The sequence below is a fragment of the Cervus elaphus genome, chromosome 11, assembly GCF_910594005.1.
Source record: "Cervus elaphus chromosome 11, mCerEla1.1, whole genome shotgun sequence".
Taxonomy (NCBI): Eukaryota; Metazoa; Chordata; class Mammalia; order Artiodactyla; family Cervidae; genus Cervus; species Cervus elaphus.
Genome location: NC_057825.1, coordinates 37,086,312 through 37,103,757, shown reverse-complemented (window position 1 = coordinate 37,103,757; position 17,446 = coordinate 37,086,312). Strand labels below are relative to the sequence as shown.

General features: G+C 48.1%; 1 protein-coding gene across 1 annotated transcript in view; it reads left to right on the top strand.

Moving 5' to 3' along the window:
• CAPN14 (calpain 14) overlaps positions 1 to 17,446 on the top strand; it is a 38,163-nt gene that overhangs the window by 7,920 nt on the left and 12,797 nt on the right. The window contains exons 2-13 of the mRNA XM_043916321.1: positions 1,091 to 1,362; positions 2,566 to 2,635; positions 3,496 to 3,614; positions 3,729 to 3,865; positions 4,281 to 4,455; positions 5,064 to 5,129; positions 7,052 to 7,137; positions 10,665 to 10,739; positions 11,944 to 12,107; positions 13,413 to 13,576; positions 14,082 to 14,090; positions 16,328 to 16,533. Coding sequence (XP_043772256.1) covers positions 1,138 to 1,362; positions 2,566 to 2,635; positions 3,496 to 3,614; positions 3,729 to 3,865; positions 4,281 to 4,455; positions 5,064 to 5,129; positions 7,052 to 7,137; positions 10,665 to 10,739; positions 11,944 to 12,107; positions 13,413 to 13,576; positions 14,082 to 14,090; positions 16,328 to 16,533 — 1,496 coding nt within the window. The 5' untranslated portion in view covers positions 1,091 to 1,137. The remainder of the gene's footprint in view (positions 1 to 1,090; positions 1,363 to 2,565; positions 2,636 to 3,495; positions 3,615 to 3,728; positions 3,866 to 4,280; positions 4,456 to 5,063; positions 5,130 to 7,051; positions 7,138 to 10,664; positions 10,740 to 11,943; positions 12,108 to 13,412; positions 13,577 to 14,081; positions 14,091 to 16,327; positions 16,534 to 17,446) is intronic.

Here is a 17,446-nt window from a genome sequence, read left to right as displayed (position 1 = left end):
GGAGAGGGAGGAAATAAAAAATAGTGACCATTGAGCCTTTTTAAAAAAAATATTTATTTATTTTTGGCTGCACTGGGTCTTAGTTGCAGCATGTGGGATCTTTCGTTGTGGTGCATGGGCTCCTCATTACCCGTGGGCTCCAGAGGGCCTGGGCTCAGTAAGTAGTTGCAGTGCGTAGGCTCAGTTGTAGCATATGGAATCCTAGTTTCAGGACCAGGGATCAAAGCCCGTGTTGGAAGGCAGACTCTTAACCACTGAACCACCAGGGAAGTCCCGAGACTATCTTTTTTATTGGTGAAGTTATAGCTTTTCCAAAAGCCCCACCTAATAGATGTCCACTGCCACCTTGTGAACCAGGTGCTATGGTGGCCGTCTTGTCTGCCAAGAAGCCCAGGGAAATCAAGTCTGGCAGCTGGACAGCCAAAACTGGAATTCTACCAATAAGAAAAAAGAGTGAAAGGCGAGGTTCAGGCAACTCTTGGCCTTTGCCACTACATGTGTGACTTTTTTTTCACATTGCCAAAAATGTCTTCAAGGAAGTTGTTTTGAAGAACATATAAAAGGGGGAAAGCAAGAGACATGGTTTTTCAGGGAAGATGAAGGAGGCCATGGGACCAGGCGGAGGGCTGAGTGAGAGCTCTCCGACTCCCTGGAGGGGCAGAGAAGGGGCAGCCACCGCCGCTTCCAGGTGTAGCACATGGACCCCCAAGTCCATGAACAGAGCTTTCACTCCTACTCCTCCCTTCCCTGTGTCCCCACTAAGCAGGAGTAGCCCTGTGGCCCTGGCACAGTCAGGGGCCCAGGACTCAGCCCTGAGACTGGGGAGACCCTCCTTTCCCACAGGACTCCCTGTGGGAGCCTGGACCTCCCACCAGAAACCCCAACACTTAAACAAACAGTGCTCCAGGTCCCCCACTATCTGGAATGAGAATAAACCAGGTGCTTCAGTCCTGTTCTCATGGCCTCTCCCCCTACCCCCACCTCGCCTGCACCACCAGCCCATCCCTCCATCTTCCTCTTCCTCCCCGGAGGCCTGGCAAAGCCTCAACAGAACGTGAGGACACTGGGCACCCTCTGCTGTCTGTTTCAGGCGCCGGAGACCGTCCACAGGGCCCTGTGGTCTGTGTGGTCCCAGCCATGGCCATGTGGTTTCCTGTCTGCAGAAACTGGAAGCTGAGGCGCGAGGACTCAATGGGGCATTTTTCGCAGCTCCCCAGACAGGACTACGAGGCCCTGAAGGAAAGGTGCCTGAGCGATGGCAGTCTCTTTGAGGACAAGAGCTTCCCGGCCTCCCTGCGCTCCATCGGCAGCGGTCCTCTGCTGCGGAAGCTGCCGAGCCGCCTGCAGTGGAAGCGGCCTCCGGTAAGGGGCCTCCAGACCCCACGCGGGCAGTGTGGCACCAGACCGTCTGCCCAGGGCTCAGGGCTTACTCACTGTTGTTGATCCCCACGTGAAGGGCTCCAGGGAAGTCCCCACATTCCCATTTTCCAGAGAAAATCCAGGGTGATCCTGAAAGGGGTCTAAGCACTCCTTTACCCCCTGCCCTGAAGTACACGGAACAGTTGCAGCCAGAAATATATCTCAATGTACCGCTTGGCTCCATGTGACTGACCAATACCATCTATCAGAGAGGAAGTTTAATACTCCCCTCCCCAAATCTGGCTCATGAAACACCTAGGTGAAGAAGCTACTAATCACTTTACAAAAGTCTTCTTCTCTTTGTGAATTGCACCAACAATTCCTTTCACAGGCAACTTCTTAATGTGTTGAAAGGCAACCCAGCTCCCCCAAATTTGGTTTACAAGTTGAAGATGGCTGGTGAACAGAATGAAGTCACTCCGGGCTACAAATCCTCCCCTTTTCTGTCCTCTATCAGCCAACCCCATCAGAACCTGCAACCCCAGACTTACCAAGTCCCTCTGTGTAAATTCCCCAGTAAGCCTCCTATACTAGATGACAGCCAAGACTCTCCTTCTCCCAGAGAATCTGGGGAACTGCTGAGGTAGCAAGTCTGTCACGAACCTGACCTTGTGGTGTGGTGCCCAGCTCTCCCGTTTGCTGCGAGACCTGTGGAAGGGAGCCCAGGCAAAGATGGAGGGATTTAGGGTGTGCCGTGGAGCAGAGACCAGCCCACACTCTCCCCTTGACGCCACCCCCACCTGCATCTCAGCATGGAAGCCAAAGAGACCCGTTAGACCGGGGGTTGCGGGTGGGAAGGAGGAGTAGCAGGGAGAATAGTGGGGATGAGAAGATCTCTAGGAAAAATGAGAACACCCCGGAAAACAGATGCTTCCGTTTGTCACAGATACTCCAAGAAAAGGCATGTTAGGGACAAGTGCTACTTCTCACTATCTACCCAGGGTTTTCTAGCACTCTGACTTAACACGAGCAGCAAGAAGGAATGAGAAATACAGTGGGCAGAATCCCGAAATAGCCCTGATTTCACATATGTTCTGTGTCCATGTGCCCAGAAGTCTAGTTCAGGGATGTGAGAAACTATGGTCACTGTAGCTCCAGGGGCTTCTTTGCTCTCCATCAGAAGGACTTTTCTGTCTGTTCCTGCAGGAGCTGCACAGCAACCCTCTTTTCTATTCTGCCAAGGCCAAACGGCTGGATCTGTGCCAGGGATTGGTAGGTAAGTCTGCACAGCCCCGAGACACACCTGGCACCTGCCAGCCCAGCCCAGCCAAGGCAGAGTGGGGTGGGGAGGAGGGGGCTTGAGAGATCCCAAGAGAGGAAATGGCCACCCTGAGCTCCATCTTGACATGCTGTCATTTTCTGGGAGAACGATCACAACTGGTCCTCTGAGGATGCATGGGAACGCCACACCTTGCCTAACGATCCTCCTCCCTAACCAGTTTCCAGGTCTGGGTTTCATCTTGGGAAAATGGACTCACCCTACCATAGTTCCTGTAATGAGTCCTTCTTGGCATACCAGTTACTAGATGCTTTAGGATCTGAGCAGATCTATCCTCAACCCAACTTCTTTTTAGAGGGAAGAGGAAAAACCCTTGGCCATGAGGGAAGGCACATGTGTAGTCATACACATTTCACAGACAGAGAAATGGAGTCCAGAAGGGTTGACGTTTTCTCAGAAGTGCATAAATCAGTTACAGAAGCAGGATTTAGAAAAGTTTGGTTGGATTTGGGTCCCAGTTCCTGATGTCGGGGCATATGGGAAGCTAAAAACTAGTCTAGGAATATGGTTCAGTTCTTGGTGTCAAGTCTGATTTCCAGACAATGTTCCCTGCCCCCTGCTCTGCTCACTCACCATCTTTCTCTCTGATACAGAATTCCTTCCTCTTAAACTAGTCCACAAGTCCAGAGAGGATAGCAACTGGGACTAGGCACTTCTTGCCTGCAGTTAGTCCTCAGTAGATTCACGTGGACACTGGTAGCTTGTGCAGGCCTGTACAGTACATCCGTGCAGACACTTGCGGTCTTCGCATGTGTGTCCGGCAGATTCATGTGGATACCTTGTGTTCTCTGGTTTAGGTGACTGCTGGTTCTTGGCGGCTTTGCAAGCTCTGAGTTTGCACCAGGACATCCTGAGTCGCGTTGTTCCCCTGAATCAGAGTTTCACGGAGCAGTATGCTGGCATCTTCCAATTCTGGGTGAGTGTCCCCTGGGTGCCCCAGCCTGGAGGAGGCCATAGGAAAGAGGGTTCTGCAAGAGTCATGTCTCTGCTCCCTGGGCTAACCATCCTCCATGACCTTCTCTCCTTCCAGTTCTGGCACTTTGGAAAGTGGGTTCCGGTCGTGGTGGATGACCGACTACCTGTGAATGAAGCTGGCCAGCTGGTTTTTGTCTCTTCCACCTACAAGAACTTGTTCTGGGGAGCTCTTCTGGAAAAGGCCTATGCTAAGTAAGACAACTGCACAAACCTTTCCCCTTTCCTTCCTGGCCCTTCCCTCCTCCTCTGTCTCTGTCTCTCTCTCATCAACATTGAGGGAGGCAAGAAGAGGCAGAGGAAGTTTATCAAGTGAGACACTGAGGCATAGCTCAGCAAATATAGAAGTGACACATCCAGGGTCTCTTATGTAAGGGTCACCCCATTGGAACAACATTTCTGGAGTCTTACCTTTCCCTGATGGATGGACTTGTGTAGTAGGGATAGAAACTGAGTATGTATTTCTTTTTTGCCCCTGGGATGGGAGGAAGGGATAGCAGACACACGCCCTGGGAATAACCAAGCAGGGGGTTCTTTAGTCTTGTTTGGATTGTGCTGTGTACAGTAGAAACACCCTTCCTTCCCTCACATCTGTTCCTTCCCTGGGCAGGCTCTCTGGCTCCTATGAAGACCTGCAGCGTGGACAGGTGTCTGAAGCCCTTGTGGACTTCACCGGAGGGGTGACAATGACCATCAACCTGGCAGAAGCCCCTGACAACCTCTGGGATGTCCTAACCCGAGCCGCCTGCAGCAGAACCCTGATTGGCTGCCAGACCCACTGTGGGGTGAGACTGGGCCGTGCCCAGGCAGGACAGCCTCCTCCCCTGCTCCCCTTCCCTCCACCCACCAGCTGCTTCTCTTGCCTCAGTGTATGCCCCGGACTCCCCCAACTCCCGCACCCAGAGTCCTGATGTTCAAACTAAATGAGCAGAGCTGAGCCCCCGGGGCAGGCAAGAACCCCGTAGAAGACAGATGGTGTGCCGAGAAGGGAGCTAACATTTCTGGAGTGTCAACTCCATGCAAGGCAGTTTACCGGCTCTGCTAGCTATCACTGTCTAGTTTCATAACAAACAAGAACCCGGAACTGGAGTAGGCAGTCCTCAGTTTAGCCCTGCCTCCGCTAATGACCATCGTGTCACCTCACATGGCCTAGCAGCTCTGAGTTGAGTTGCCCTCCGGAAAGCAGGGTGATAATCACTGCAGAATGGCCCCTTGACTTCTTCAAAGGCTCAAATGAGACTGTGGGTGCTGAAGGGCTTTGAAAACTGTAGGGAAACACCGCATAGGTCTCTCCCAACCCTCCCCATAAACCCTTGCTCCAGCCAGCAGGTCCCCCGACTTGCAGGTTAGCTGTGCCCCACACAGCACTGACAGGAGTTCTCCGTCTCTGCAGAAGCAGCGGGTGCTGGAGAATGGGCTGGTGGACGGCCACGCCTATACACTCACAGGCATCTGGAAGGTGAGTTGAACCGCGCCCCTCTGTCTCCCTTCCACCTCTCCCTTCTCTCCAGGGCTTTTTCCCAATGCCTTACCTCGTCTTGGTGACTGTTAACTATCTGTGCCCTGTCTAGGGGTGAATTCTCTGGTGGGCCTGCTGAAGCAGGTGGTGGGCTCCCCAGACCTCTGTGCCACTCTTCTCGGGTGAAATGGTGGGTTCAGGCTTTGCTGCCTCCAAGTATCATCCCAGCCTCTCTTGCCATGGGGTGGCCCTGGCCAATCGGCCGTCTAGCCCTGATGGCTCAGTGGGTAAAAGAATCTGCCTGCAATGCAGAAGACATAGGAGCTGTGGGTTCAATCCCTGTGTTGGGAAGATCCCCTGGAGAAGGAAATGGCAACCCACTCCAGTATTCTTGTCTGGAAAATCCCATGGACAGAGGAGCCTCATGGGCTACAGTCCATGGGATTGCAAAGAGTTGGATATGAGTGAGTGACCAAGCATACTCACAGCCCTCTTGTGTCTCATAACCATTTCTTGAGCTTTGCTTTGCCCTGGGCTGCTAAATGATATGCTAAATGGGAATGGGGTTTCCCTTCAAATTCATGCTTCTTTCTCACATGCTCCTTTTCAACCATCTTCCAGTTTCCTTCCATTGCTCTCTACCTTTTGAACTTTACTAAACATTGAGAGGAAGATGAACCAGATAGGGACCCTGCCTACAAAGAGTTTACCATCAAGTATGGAGACAAATCATATTTGAAATCTATAGGGAAGCAAAGTAGAAGCTGAAAGAAGGAAGCAATGAAGAAAATCTTCTGGGGTTTAGAGGTAGGAGAGAAAACATTTATCTGGTTGGGCTGGAGGGAAGTCAGAAAAGGCTTTATAGGGTAGGTGGCCTTGAGTTGGCCCTAAAAGATGGGTAGATTTGTGTCAGGGGAGAAGGGCCTTCCTAATGGAGGGAGCAGCAGGAGCAGAGCATGGAGATAAGGAATCAGCAGGTTGAATCTTCGAGAATTTCTGCTACTCTATAGAGGATGCGTCTTCCCCAAAGTCCTCCAATTCCCTTTAACTCTGGTTCAGATTTTTTTCAACTCCATTCATACCTGACTTCTATCTCCTAGATCTCCATCAATCATATTTGGTGTGTCAAGAAATTTTTCACATTTAGATAACAAAATTTATACTTTAAAATATTTATTTTTATGATTTTATATTTATTTAACAAAATGTGGCACTTAGTGTGTGATACTGTCTTAACTGCTTTACCAGTGTTAACTCAATGCTCACGACAGTCCTATGAGTAGGTACATTAGTAAGAAATTGGGAGATGTAAAGCAAGAGAAATGTGTTTTTCACAGTGTTTTCCAAAGCCAGATGTCTGAAATTCAGGTGTCCTTAGTCCCATCTTCCCTCTGATGGCTTGGGGAGAATCCTTCTGTACCTCCTCCCACTCAGGGTGGCTCAAGCTTTCCCTAACTTCAGACACATAGCTCCCGTCTTTGCCTCCATCTTCACATGCCCTTCTCCTCTGTCTTTCCCTTTCCTGTAATGACATTTGTCATTGAATTTAGGACCCACACTAATCCAGGGTGATTTCATCTCAAAATCCTTAACTTAATTATACCTGAAAAGACCCTTTTTACAAATTAGATCACATTGACAGATTCTCAGTAGACATATCTTTGAATGTTCAACTCATGCAATAGATGTGACCATTAACTTCTTCTCACAGATGAGGAAACAGACACAAAGAGGTTAAGTAACTTGCCTTAGGTCTCACAGCAAGCAAAACAGCAGAGCCATTTTCTCCTCTGCCAACTCCCAGGGCCTCTGATGGTTCATTTCAAGGTCTCAGCTGCAGGCATGAATCTCACCCAGATATCTGCAGCATTTGCTGTTGGCCCTCTAGCCCAGCCACCTGAACTGGTTCTCATTTTGTGCAGGTGACCACCAGACATGGACCTGAGTATCTCGTGAAGCTGCGGAACCCCTGGGGGAAGATAGAGTGGAGAGGAGACTGGAGTGACAGGTGAACGTCTGAGACTGGCTGGGAGGGGTGAGGACCGGGTAGGTGAAGGCGGCAAAGAAGTTTGTTGTTGGCACACGAATTCCAGTGCATGCTTTTGGTCTCAGGTTGAATCAGGAAAGCTTTTAGACTGTGTGGTTCAATCCCTCATGTTTATAATTATTATTATTTTAAATTTGAATAATAGTTGATTTACAATGTTGTGTTAGTTTCAGGTGTCCAGCAAAGTGATTTACACAGACACACACACATGCATATACAATGCTTAAATATGCAGACCAATCTGCTTGTAAATGCAGGAGACCCAGGTTTGATCTCTGGGTGGAGAAGATCCTCTGGAGAAGGACATGGCTACCCGCTCCAGTATTCTTGCCTGGAGAATCCCATGGACAAAGGAGCCTGGCGGGCTACAGTCCATAGGGTTGCAAAGAGTCAGACACAACTTAACGACTAACACTTTCACTTTCACTTCATTCATTATAATAATTAAAGTTAATATTTATTGAGAGCTTGCCAGCATTGTGCTAAACCTTTTGAATTTTTATCATTTCACTGAGTCCTCCAAACAACACTATTATAAGGTAGGTGATTTCATCCCCATTTACTTATGAAGAAACTGATGCTTCAGTTCAGTTCAGTTGCTCAGTCGTGTCTGACTCTTTGCGACCCCGTGGACTGCAGCAGCCAGGCTTCCCTGTCCATCACCAACTCCTGGAGCTTGCTCAAACTCACGTCCATCGAGTCGGTGATGCCATCCAACCATCTCATCCTCTGTCGTCCCCTCTCCTCTTGCCTTCAATCTTTCCCAGCATCAGGGTCTTTTCCAATGAATCAGTTCTTTGCATCAGGTGGCCAAAGTGTTGGAGCTGCAGCTTCAGCATCAGTCCTTCCAGTGAATATTCAGGACTGATCTCCTTTAGGATGGACTGGTTGGATTAAGTGAACTCTTTAAGGTCTCGCAGCATGACTCAAGCAAGCTTTGGCATCTAGTCCACTGCTCTTTCTAATCAGTGTACACTTGGGCTTGTTGAGTCAGGGTCAGACAGATCAGGATTGGCCCCTACACTCTAATTACATTTAATGACCTCTGGACATTCTGATTAGATACCTACTTTTGGATTGTTTCTGCCTAAAATCAACCCTAAAGGAATGTGGGCTTTACAGGCTACAGGCTGGCATAGGGCACAGGCAGAAAGGCAGACCAAGTGTTATAGCCCTTTCCCCTCTGGCAATGAAGATTTGTAATACTTAACTCTACATATCACTTGGGGGCTTTCTTGATAGCTCAGTTGGTAAAGAATCTGCCTTCAGGAGACCCTGGTTCAATTCCTGGGTTGGGAAGATCTGCTTGAGAAGGAATAGGCTATCTACTCCAGTATTCTTGGGCTTTCATCGTGGCTCAGCTGGTTAAGAATCTGCCTGCAATGCAGGAGACTTGGGTTGGATCCCTGGGTTGGGAAGATCCCCTGGAGAAGGGAAAGGCTACCCACTCCAGTATTCTGGCCTGGAGAATTCCATGGACTGTATAGTCCATGGGATAGTAAAGAGTCAGACACAACTGAGTGACTTTCACTTTCACATATCACTTAAGAGTACAGAAACATTTTCACAAGTGCATCATCACTGAATCATTTTTATGGATGAAAAATTGAAGGCTCAGAAAAATAAGTGGAATTTTACTCCTGATAGGTTGCACTGCACTCTATTTATTATGTTTTAATAAAGAGAATTGTCAGAGGGACTGGGTCTATGTGGAAAAATGGCATCCAAAGATATACATAAATTTTAAAGTGTTACAGAAATATAGCATCATAATGCTGTTGCTAGTAGTTTGTTTAGGAAAACAAGTGCTTGTTTTGAGGAAAAAATGAGTTAAATTGACTTTGTTAGCTGTGTGATCTTAAGCAACCTTCTTTGAGCCAGAAGTGTGATAAGGATTAAATAAAATGATGGACTTTATTCCATAGTGTCTAATCTGCAGTTAGTCTCATCCAAAGTAGTTTTCATTTTAAATAAATATTTTTTAAATCTAGAGATACCATTTGAGAATATCTTTCACTTCTCTTTTCATTATGTCCATAGTTCCCTTTACATCTTTGGGAACATGGAGCATATTTATAATAGGTGTTTTAATGTCCTTATCGACTAGTTCAATCATATTTCTCTTATTTCTAGGTCAGTTTTTATTCCTGGTCATGGATCACATTTTCTGCTTCTCCATACACCTAGTAATTTTTTATTAGATGCTGGACATTGTAAATTTAGTTGCTTAGGGATTAAAATGATACTCTGAAGTTTTCTTTTAGGACAGATCTAGGAAAAACTTTATTGAGGGGATAATTTGACCTCACTACTAAGGTGTAGAATCTTTGGGTTCTTTATAAAAGACCCCACGTATTCTATAAGGTCTTTTAACCCTGGCTGGTGGGAATTCAAATGATTTCCAACCTAGTGTCAACTCTGGGAATTGTTCTCAGTATAATTCAGTCTTGTGGGGTTTCATTTCATGTATGCACAGATTTTATTTTAGTCAAAGACTCAAGGGACCCCCTATGAAGTTCTCTGGAGCTCCTTCCTTAAGTAGCCCTCTTCTCTTGGGCACTGTTTCCAGCAAATTCTAGCTTCCTTGTCCTCCCTGAACTTCAGACTGTCTCCTACACTTAGCAAGACTGCCAGGCTCTTTTGGGGTCCCTGTCCCTGCATCAGTGTCTGGGGAATTAGTTTCAGGCAGGAGTCTAGTCAGTGTTAGGGCTCACTTCATTTGTCTCCCTCCTCTTGGGGTCACAGTTCTGTGCTGCCTGCTGTCTGTGTCCAAAAACAATTATTTCCTGTATTTTGTCCCATTTTTAGCTGTTTATAGTGGGGAAGTGATACATGAAAGCCTTACTCTTCTATGGCCAGAAATAAAGTCCAAAATGACGGGTTGTGAAAAAAAGAAATAGCAATATAGATTCCAGTGGTAGTTCTGACATTTAATAACTTTGTGGCTTCAAGCAAGTGACCTGATCTCTTTTAACCTCAATTTCCTTATCTCTAAAAATGACAGTGGGGCTTCTCAGGTTGCGCTAGTGGTAAAGAACCCATTGGCCAGTGCAGGAGACATAAGAAACACGGGTTTGATTCTGGGTTGGGAAAATGCCCTGGAGGAGGGCATGGCAACCCATTCCAGTATTCTTGCCTGGAGAATCCCATGGACAGAGGAGCCTCGAGGGGCATGGTTCACAGAGACACAAAAGAGTCAGTCACAACTGAAGCAACTTAGCACGCATGCACACAAAAATGACAATAAAAACCCCCAGTTTGTAAAGTTGTTGTTATCCTTAAATAAAATAAAACATGTCAAAAAAATAAAATAAAACATGTCAAGAGCCTAGTCCAGAGCTTGGCTCAGAGTAAGTGATGTGCCTAGACTGAGCGACTAAGCCCGTTATAGAGCAAAATAATTTCTGCTCTATAATGCAAGAAGAATTTCTTGCATATCCTTTGTAATCCATTCCTCCCCCATGAAAACATTTCTTTTCTGTTTTCAGCTCGAGTATGTGGGATCTACTGAGCCCCAAGGAGAAGATTATCCTGCTGAGAAAAGATGATGACGGAGAATTCTGGTATTTGATGCAGGGACTCAGAACACACGCCCTGGCTTACATTAGGACATCCATTCAGCAGACATTTATGGGGTGCCTCATATATGCCAGGCATTTCTTTTAGGAGACCAAGAAGGCCCTTGAGGGGCTCACAGCCTAGCAGGGCAATCCAACATCCACAGTCTCTGTGATCAGAGCAGAGACCTGTGACATGGAGCTCAGTGGGTGCTCAGAGCAGAGCGTGGGGGTGGCCACCACCTCCTCTCTGACTGCTGTTTCTTGCCAAACTATAAGCTACTGCACCTGTGCCCTCCAGAGCAAAGCAGTACTATCCCACCCACCCCAAAGCCTCTCACCTCTTTTTATGAAAGACCACCAGACGCCCTGAGCTGATGCTGCTTCTGGGTGTCTGACATGAGACCCACCTGTTCCTGGTTTCCTCCGCATTTCACCCTTACTATTAACTTCCAACCTGTCCCATGGGGCCCTCTTTTCCCCTTACCAATCCTTTTCAGACTTATTCTTAAAGAGGTCATTGAACTCAAGAGCCCTGAAAATACTATTACTTTCCTGTTACAGAGAGTAAATGGAGTATCTGCTGCTTCAGGTGGCATGCCTTGGGCCATAACGTTAGCCTGCAGGGGCAAAGATTTTTTTATCAATAGATGACTAGGAACAGATCTTTGTGATTCTCATTGAACATGTATAAATCAATGGACAGCTATGAATACCCCAATTCTGCTTTATCACCACCGTCAGTGGCACAGGATCATTGCCCTCAGGCAGCCATTGTTGGAGGCTGCTTTCAGCCACAGAGAGTTCTCCATAGCACCACTTGCTGGTGATGGACCCTCATGTTGCTCCAGCCAGCCGCACTCTCCTGGGTCTGCTTGAGGGCATGGAGGATGGGGCTCTGGGTCTAGAGAGGGCTAGGTGCCCAGTCCTTAGTTACAGCTTCCCTCTGGTCCTGATGACTGAATGTCATCTCCATGGGCTTCCCTGGTGGCTCAGAGGGTAAAGCATCTGCCTGTGATATGGGAGACCCAGGTTCGATCCCTGGGTCGGGAAGATCCCTTGGAGAAGGAAATGGCAACCCACTCCAGTATTCTTGCTTGGAGAATCCCATGGACAGAGGAGCCAGGTGGGCTACAGTCCACAGGGTCGCAAAGAGTCGGACACGACTGAGCGACTACACTTTCTTTTCTTTCTTTCATCCTCTACACAGGATGTCACTGCGGGACTTTAAAGCACATTTCATGCTTCTGGTCATCTGTAAACTGAGCCCAGGCCTGCTGACTCAGGAGGTGGGCCAAAAGTGGTCATACACCCTGCTGGAGGGGAGATGGAAGAATGGGAGCACTGCTGGGGGCCGGATGAAGTCGCCCCGAGGTGAGTCTGTATATGGAAGCCAGAGGCTTTCGTGTCTAATGTGGCAGCTTCTCCAGGCAAAGGTGGGACTGTGGGCAGAGCCATTGCCCAGGGCACCTGGCTGAGGAGGTAGGGGGCTTTGCTGGCCGAACTGTGTGTGCTGGCCCTGGGCTGTGTCAAGCGGGAAGATGGGACACCTTTGCCCTAATTTGCAAAGAGGCATAGAATGCTGTCAAGCTGCCCATCTGTTGGGGTTGCAACTTTGTAGAGGGTGGGTTCTCTTTCCCAACCAGCACCAGGAGTCCACAGGTGCATGTGCATAATAGAAAAGTTACATCTTTCTGCGGTTTTCGGACAAGGCCTTTGATATGCTGAAGTAACAACGGGGTAACAGGCAGGATTGAGATTAGTATTTATATTGTATGTATCAGGCCCTCTTTACTTAGAGTTTGATAGGAAAACAAAGTCAAGGATTCCCAGGTCATCAAGTACAAGAGATGAACACATATACATTCTCCAAGTGCAATGGTTTGGGGACTGCATCCCTTTCTCCACAGTGGAGGTACTGAGCCATCTCCATGGTAGGAAAGATTAGAGGGGTAGGATCTCAGCAAGGTCACAGTGGTCTTAGTTCTGACTTTCTCTCCCCCTCAATGTCCCCCCCGGAGAATGAAATGGCAACCCACTCCAGTATTCTTGCCTAAAGAAATCTATGGACAGAGGAAACTGGTGGGCTGCTGTCCATGGGGTCGCACAGAGTCGGACACGACTGAAGCGTCTTAGCATGCATGCATGCATTGGAGAAGGACATGGTAACCCACTCCAGTGTTCTTGCCTGGAGAATCCAGGGACAGAGGAGCCTGGTGGGCTGCCATCTATGGGGTCGCACAGAGTCGGACATGACTGAAGTGACTTAGCAGTAGCAGCAATGTCCCCCGCAAAGGCTGAAGCTGCCCATAAGCTAAGGCTTGGTCTCCATTAACATGGAGCTGCCCTGGCACCAGGGGCATCTACTCTCCAGTTAGTTAACACAGTCACCAACCCAGGCAATGAATATACAGGACACAAAGTCTGTGCCAGGCAGTGTGCTGGGCCAAAACTATTAATACAGGGAGAGTAACCTTTGGCCTGTGTGTCCACAAAAGAACCCGAGGTGGAGGAGGTGGGTGGGAGAGGGACAGAGCTATGGTGGAAGAGGCGCCAGCTCTGTCCAGGTGGCCCTGGAGTGGGAATCCCAGGCAGGCACCCTGGATCTGTGCCCCTCCCTGTGGTTTGGCGAGCAGGATGCTAGGGAAACCTGTCTCACCTTGCTGTGTTTTGCCCTAGACACATTTTGGAAGAACCCGCAGTTCCTGCTGTCGGTCTGGAGGCCCCAGGAGGGCAGGAGGTCCCAGATGCTCTGCAGCGTGCTGGTGTCCCTGCTCCAGAAGCCCAGACACCGGCACCGCAACCGGAAGCCTCACCTCGCCATTGGCTTCTACCTCTTCAGGGTCAGTAGGCCTCTCGTGGGGTCTTATCCTTTCTTCCCATTCCCTGTCCTCTTTACCACCTGTCTCTGTCTGCCCACCTCCTTTGTCCACCATGGGTGCAAATCCTGTCTCTGTCCCTTGGGAATACATGATCTAAAACAAGCCTCCTCCTTGCATTTGAACATCAGTTTCTCCATCTGTAAAATGGGGACAGTGATAATTATGCAAAGGGTGGAGCAGAAGAAGATCCTGTGGATAGTGATTATCATTGTACCTGGCACACAGTTAGTACAGTTAATTCTGGTTCCCTTTGCCCCTCCCCCCAAGCCAACCTTACCTTGCCTCACCCCTTTCCAGAATTTCTAATGATGGGTTAAAATGTCACTGACTAGAACAACAAGTCTTCTGGGAGGGGCGGTGGCCTCTGGGTAGAGTCTTCTTGTAAATCAGCCTCTGTTAGAATCTGTGCTTGTGAAAGAGCTGGATCACCGCCTAATGAGGCCTCTTTTTTTGGTTTGTTTTTCAGGTGAACCAGGTGAGTCTCACATTTGCCCTCTGGCCCTGGTTGGGAGTGATGTCCCCTGTGGCTGGTGTCACTGCGACTGCAGGAGCCTTATGTAAGGAGCTCTGGAAAGGGCTGGCAATAATGCCAACTGCCTGTGTGTGCAAGCAAAGAACATCAGCTGTTCTTTTTTATCCAAGGACCCCTGAATGTCCCTGTGCCTCTGTAGAGACGTCTGAGCCTGATGCAGAACCAATAAATTTTAGAATTTATTAAATCTCTACATAAATACCTAGGGCAAATATTGCAGACTGTCACAGCAGAGGAAGAATGATAAATTACAATCTTGCCTGAGTTATGAAGCCCATAATAAAATAGATCTATAACAGAGGGGACAACAGGAGACCATACAGCCCACCGCCTAGGAAACAGGGACAAAGGCTTGGGAAAACAAAACAGAAAACACAGGCAGGGGACAAGGATAGCTGTTTCAGCTGCAGTGGCAGCCTAGAGGGATCAGTTAAGAAGGCCTGAGCTATCCCGGCCTCTGAAGGGTGGTAGCTATTATTTTGTTTCCCAAAGAAAACAGGAGTAAAAAACTTAATTTTCTCAGATTAGACTGATTAGAGTAAAAGGATTTTTATAAAGAAACCATTTTGCATTGGGTGTCTTAGTTCGGTTTGGGCTTTTTTTTTTTTCCTTCTCTCCTGAGGGAATACTGAGTGCTTCCAAAGTTACCTATTAATTTAAAAAGAAAAAGTTATTTATATCAAGCCTATTCCTAAATAGAATTTAGGTCAACCTACAATAAAAAGTGTAAACAGAGCAAAACCATGAACCAGTTATAGAATTCAACTGGAGAGAAAAAAGTTATAAATGGACAACGGAGAAGGAAGCAATTGATTCTACCAGGAACATTACACATAGGACAGCTGCTACAGCTGATTGTATAAGTGAATTCTGAGATTCCTGGAAACCAGGGCAAAGACAGCAATGGACTGATTCTCTAGTTCTCATTTTCTCAATAAGGAAGCAAGCAGGACTAGGACATACATTTTGTTTCCCCAGCCCTGAGTGGAATGGGGGAAATGTCTTTATGTGGTGTAGTGTCTTTATCAGCAAAGGTGTGCATCCCCCTATGGACCACCATAGCCTGCACGAGAGCCAAGGGAAGAGGAAGTGAGAGAGAGAAATAGGGCCAGAGGGGGAAATAAAAGAGGGAGGGAGAGAGGAAGAGAGAATAAAAATATGATGTAAAAACAAAACACAAACCAGACCTCTGATTGGGTCTTCTGGATTTTGGCCAGTCCTCTTTCCCTTTAATGAGGCTATATTCCCTGAGATGGTGTGGAATGTCCAGGTGATCTGTATGGAGGGAGATGGCTGGTGGTATGTGTTAGAAAATGCCGCGGGGAGAAAGAGCCACACAGATGTTAGAAAACGCGCGGGAAGAAAGAGCCACCTCTAAGGACCGTTGATGAAGGCCTTTATTGGGCGGTCGCTCTCGGGCAGAACTCCAGGGGGCGGGTGAGCGAGGAGACAAAAGGAGTCTGCGAGGTATGAGGGGTGGGGAGAGGTTTTATAGCCAGGGCCGGCGTCCAAGCCAGGTCTTTTCACATAAGGAAGAAAGCGCGGGCTACAGCGGCAGTTGGTGTCCAAGGGCTCCAGGTCGGTACCTGATTGGACCAGGCTGCAGGGGGTTGGTCCCCGGAAGTTTAGCCAGCCTCCGGAACTCGTCTGTGGCACTTTTTCTGGGGCATGCCTCAACATGCCCGACCTTTCAGTATGTGTGTACCTGTGACCACAATCATGTCATAATCAACCTTGAAACTGTAGTGCATACCTGGAGGCAGCATCAGGAAGGATCTAGAACATGGGCACTGGGGCTTAGCTGCCCTGAATTCCAGTACTGGCAGAGACTCTTACCTGCTGGGTAACTCTGTGCAGACAACCTACCTTATCTGAGCCTCAAATGTAACGTGTATGTGTAGACGCAGTGACATTCCTCACCTCATTCTATGCATGATGTTGTTTTAACACAAAGTCAAATCAAACGGCCAGTGTATTCAGCCTCATGTAAGTTTCCAGCAGAGGTGCCCACTCAGGACATGTTCTGGTGTTTTCTCTCCACTCCTCACCCCTCCACTGGGGCAGGTAGCATTTGGCAAATCAGAGGTCACTTTAGTCCTGGCTCTTGGACAAGGTGCCCAGGCCTGACCACAAGCCCTGGGTGATCACCTCATCTATTGCCCTCTGTCCTCCATTTACAGAGCTTTGATGCCCAGAAGAAACTGCCCTCTGAGTTCTTCTGGAAAAATGCTTCCCTGAGTCTCCCTGTGACGTTTCTCACAGAGAAGGAAGTGAGCCAGGAACTGTGGCTGGAGCCAGGGATGTACGTGATCGTGCCCTGCACATCTGAGGCCCGGCAGGAGTCTGAGTTCGTCCTCAGAGTCTTCTCCAGGAAGCACATCTTTCAGTAAGGGCCAATCCTCTCCCGGACATTGGGGTCCACTTGGGCCAAGGGAGGGCAAGTAAGTGGAAAATGGTGGAGGGGTCTCTGTGACCACTCAGAAGAGAGACAGGGTGAGCCCGAGAGCAGGGCAGCTCTCTGCATGGAGACACCTTCACTTTTTCCTCCCTGCTCTCCTAACAAATGAACAGTCTGCTAGAGAAAAAGCTAGAAAGGCCTGGGCCCTGCCCTCCAGGAGCTCAAAGTCTGGAAAGGACATAGATATGTGAGCAGTTATTTATGTGGCACTTTGTCTGGGGCAAGTGTTTATTTGCCCAGGGTGTTAGGAGAACATCAAGGAGGAGCATCTGAGCTAACTTTCCATGGTACTGGGGGAAGCAGGGGTTGCTTCATGGAGGTGGTGATTCCTACAGGAGGCACTGGGATTGTTCAGATGAGGGAGGCTGTCATCAACTATTGGGCTCAGACAATTCAATATACTTACACCCCAGCCAAACTTATAACAGGCCTACCTTAGGTTTAGTTCCAGACCACTGCAATAAAGCAAATACTTCATTAAGGAGAGTCACAGGGGTTTTTGGTTTTCCAGTGCATATAAAAGTTATGTTTATACTGTATTGTAGTATTGTGCAATAGCATTGTGTCCAAAAAAAAAAAAATCCAATGTGCATACCTTAAGTAAAAAATACTTGATTGCTAAAAAATGGCAACTATTGTCTGAGCATTCAAGGAGTTAGAATCTTTTGCAATAATAACAAAACTGATCACAGATCACCATAACAAATAAAACAATAATGAAAAGTTTGAAGTATTGTGAGAATTACCAAAATGTGACAGAGACACACAGTGAGTGAATACTGTTGGAAAAATGGCGCCCATAGACTTGCTCAACACCGGGTTGCCGCCAACCTTTAATCTG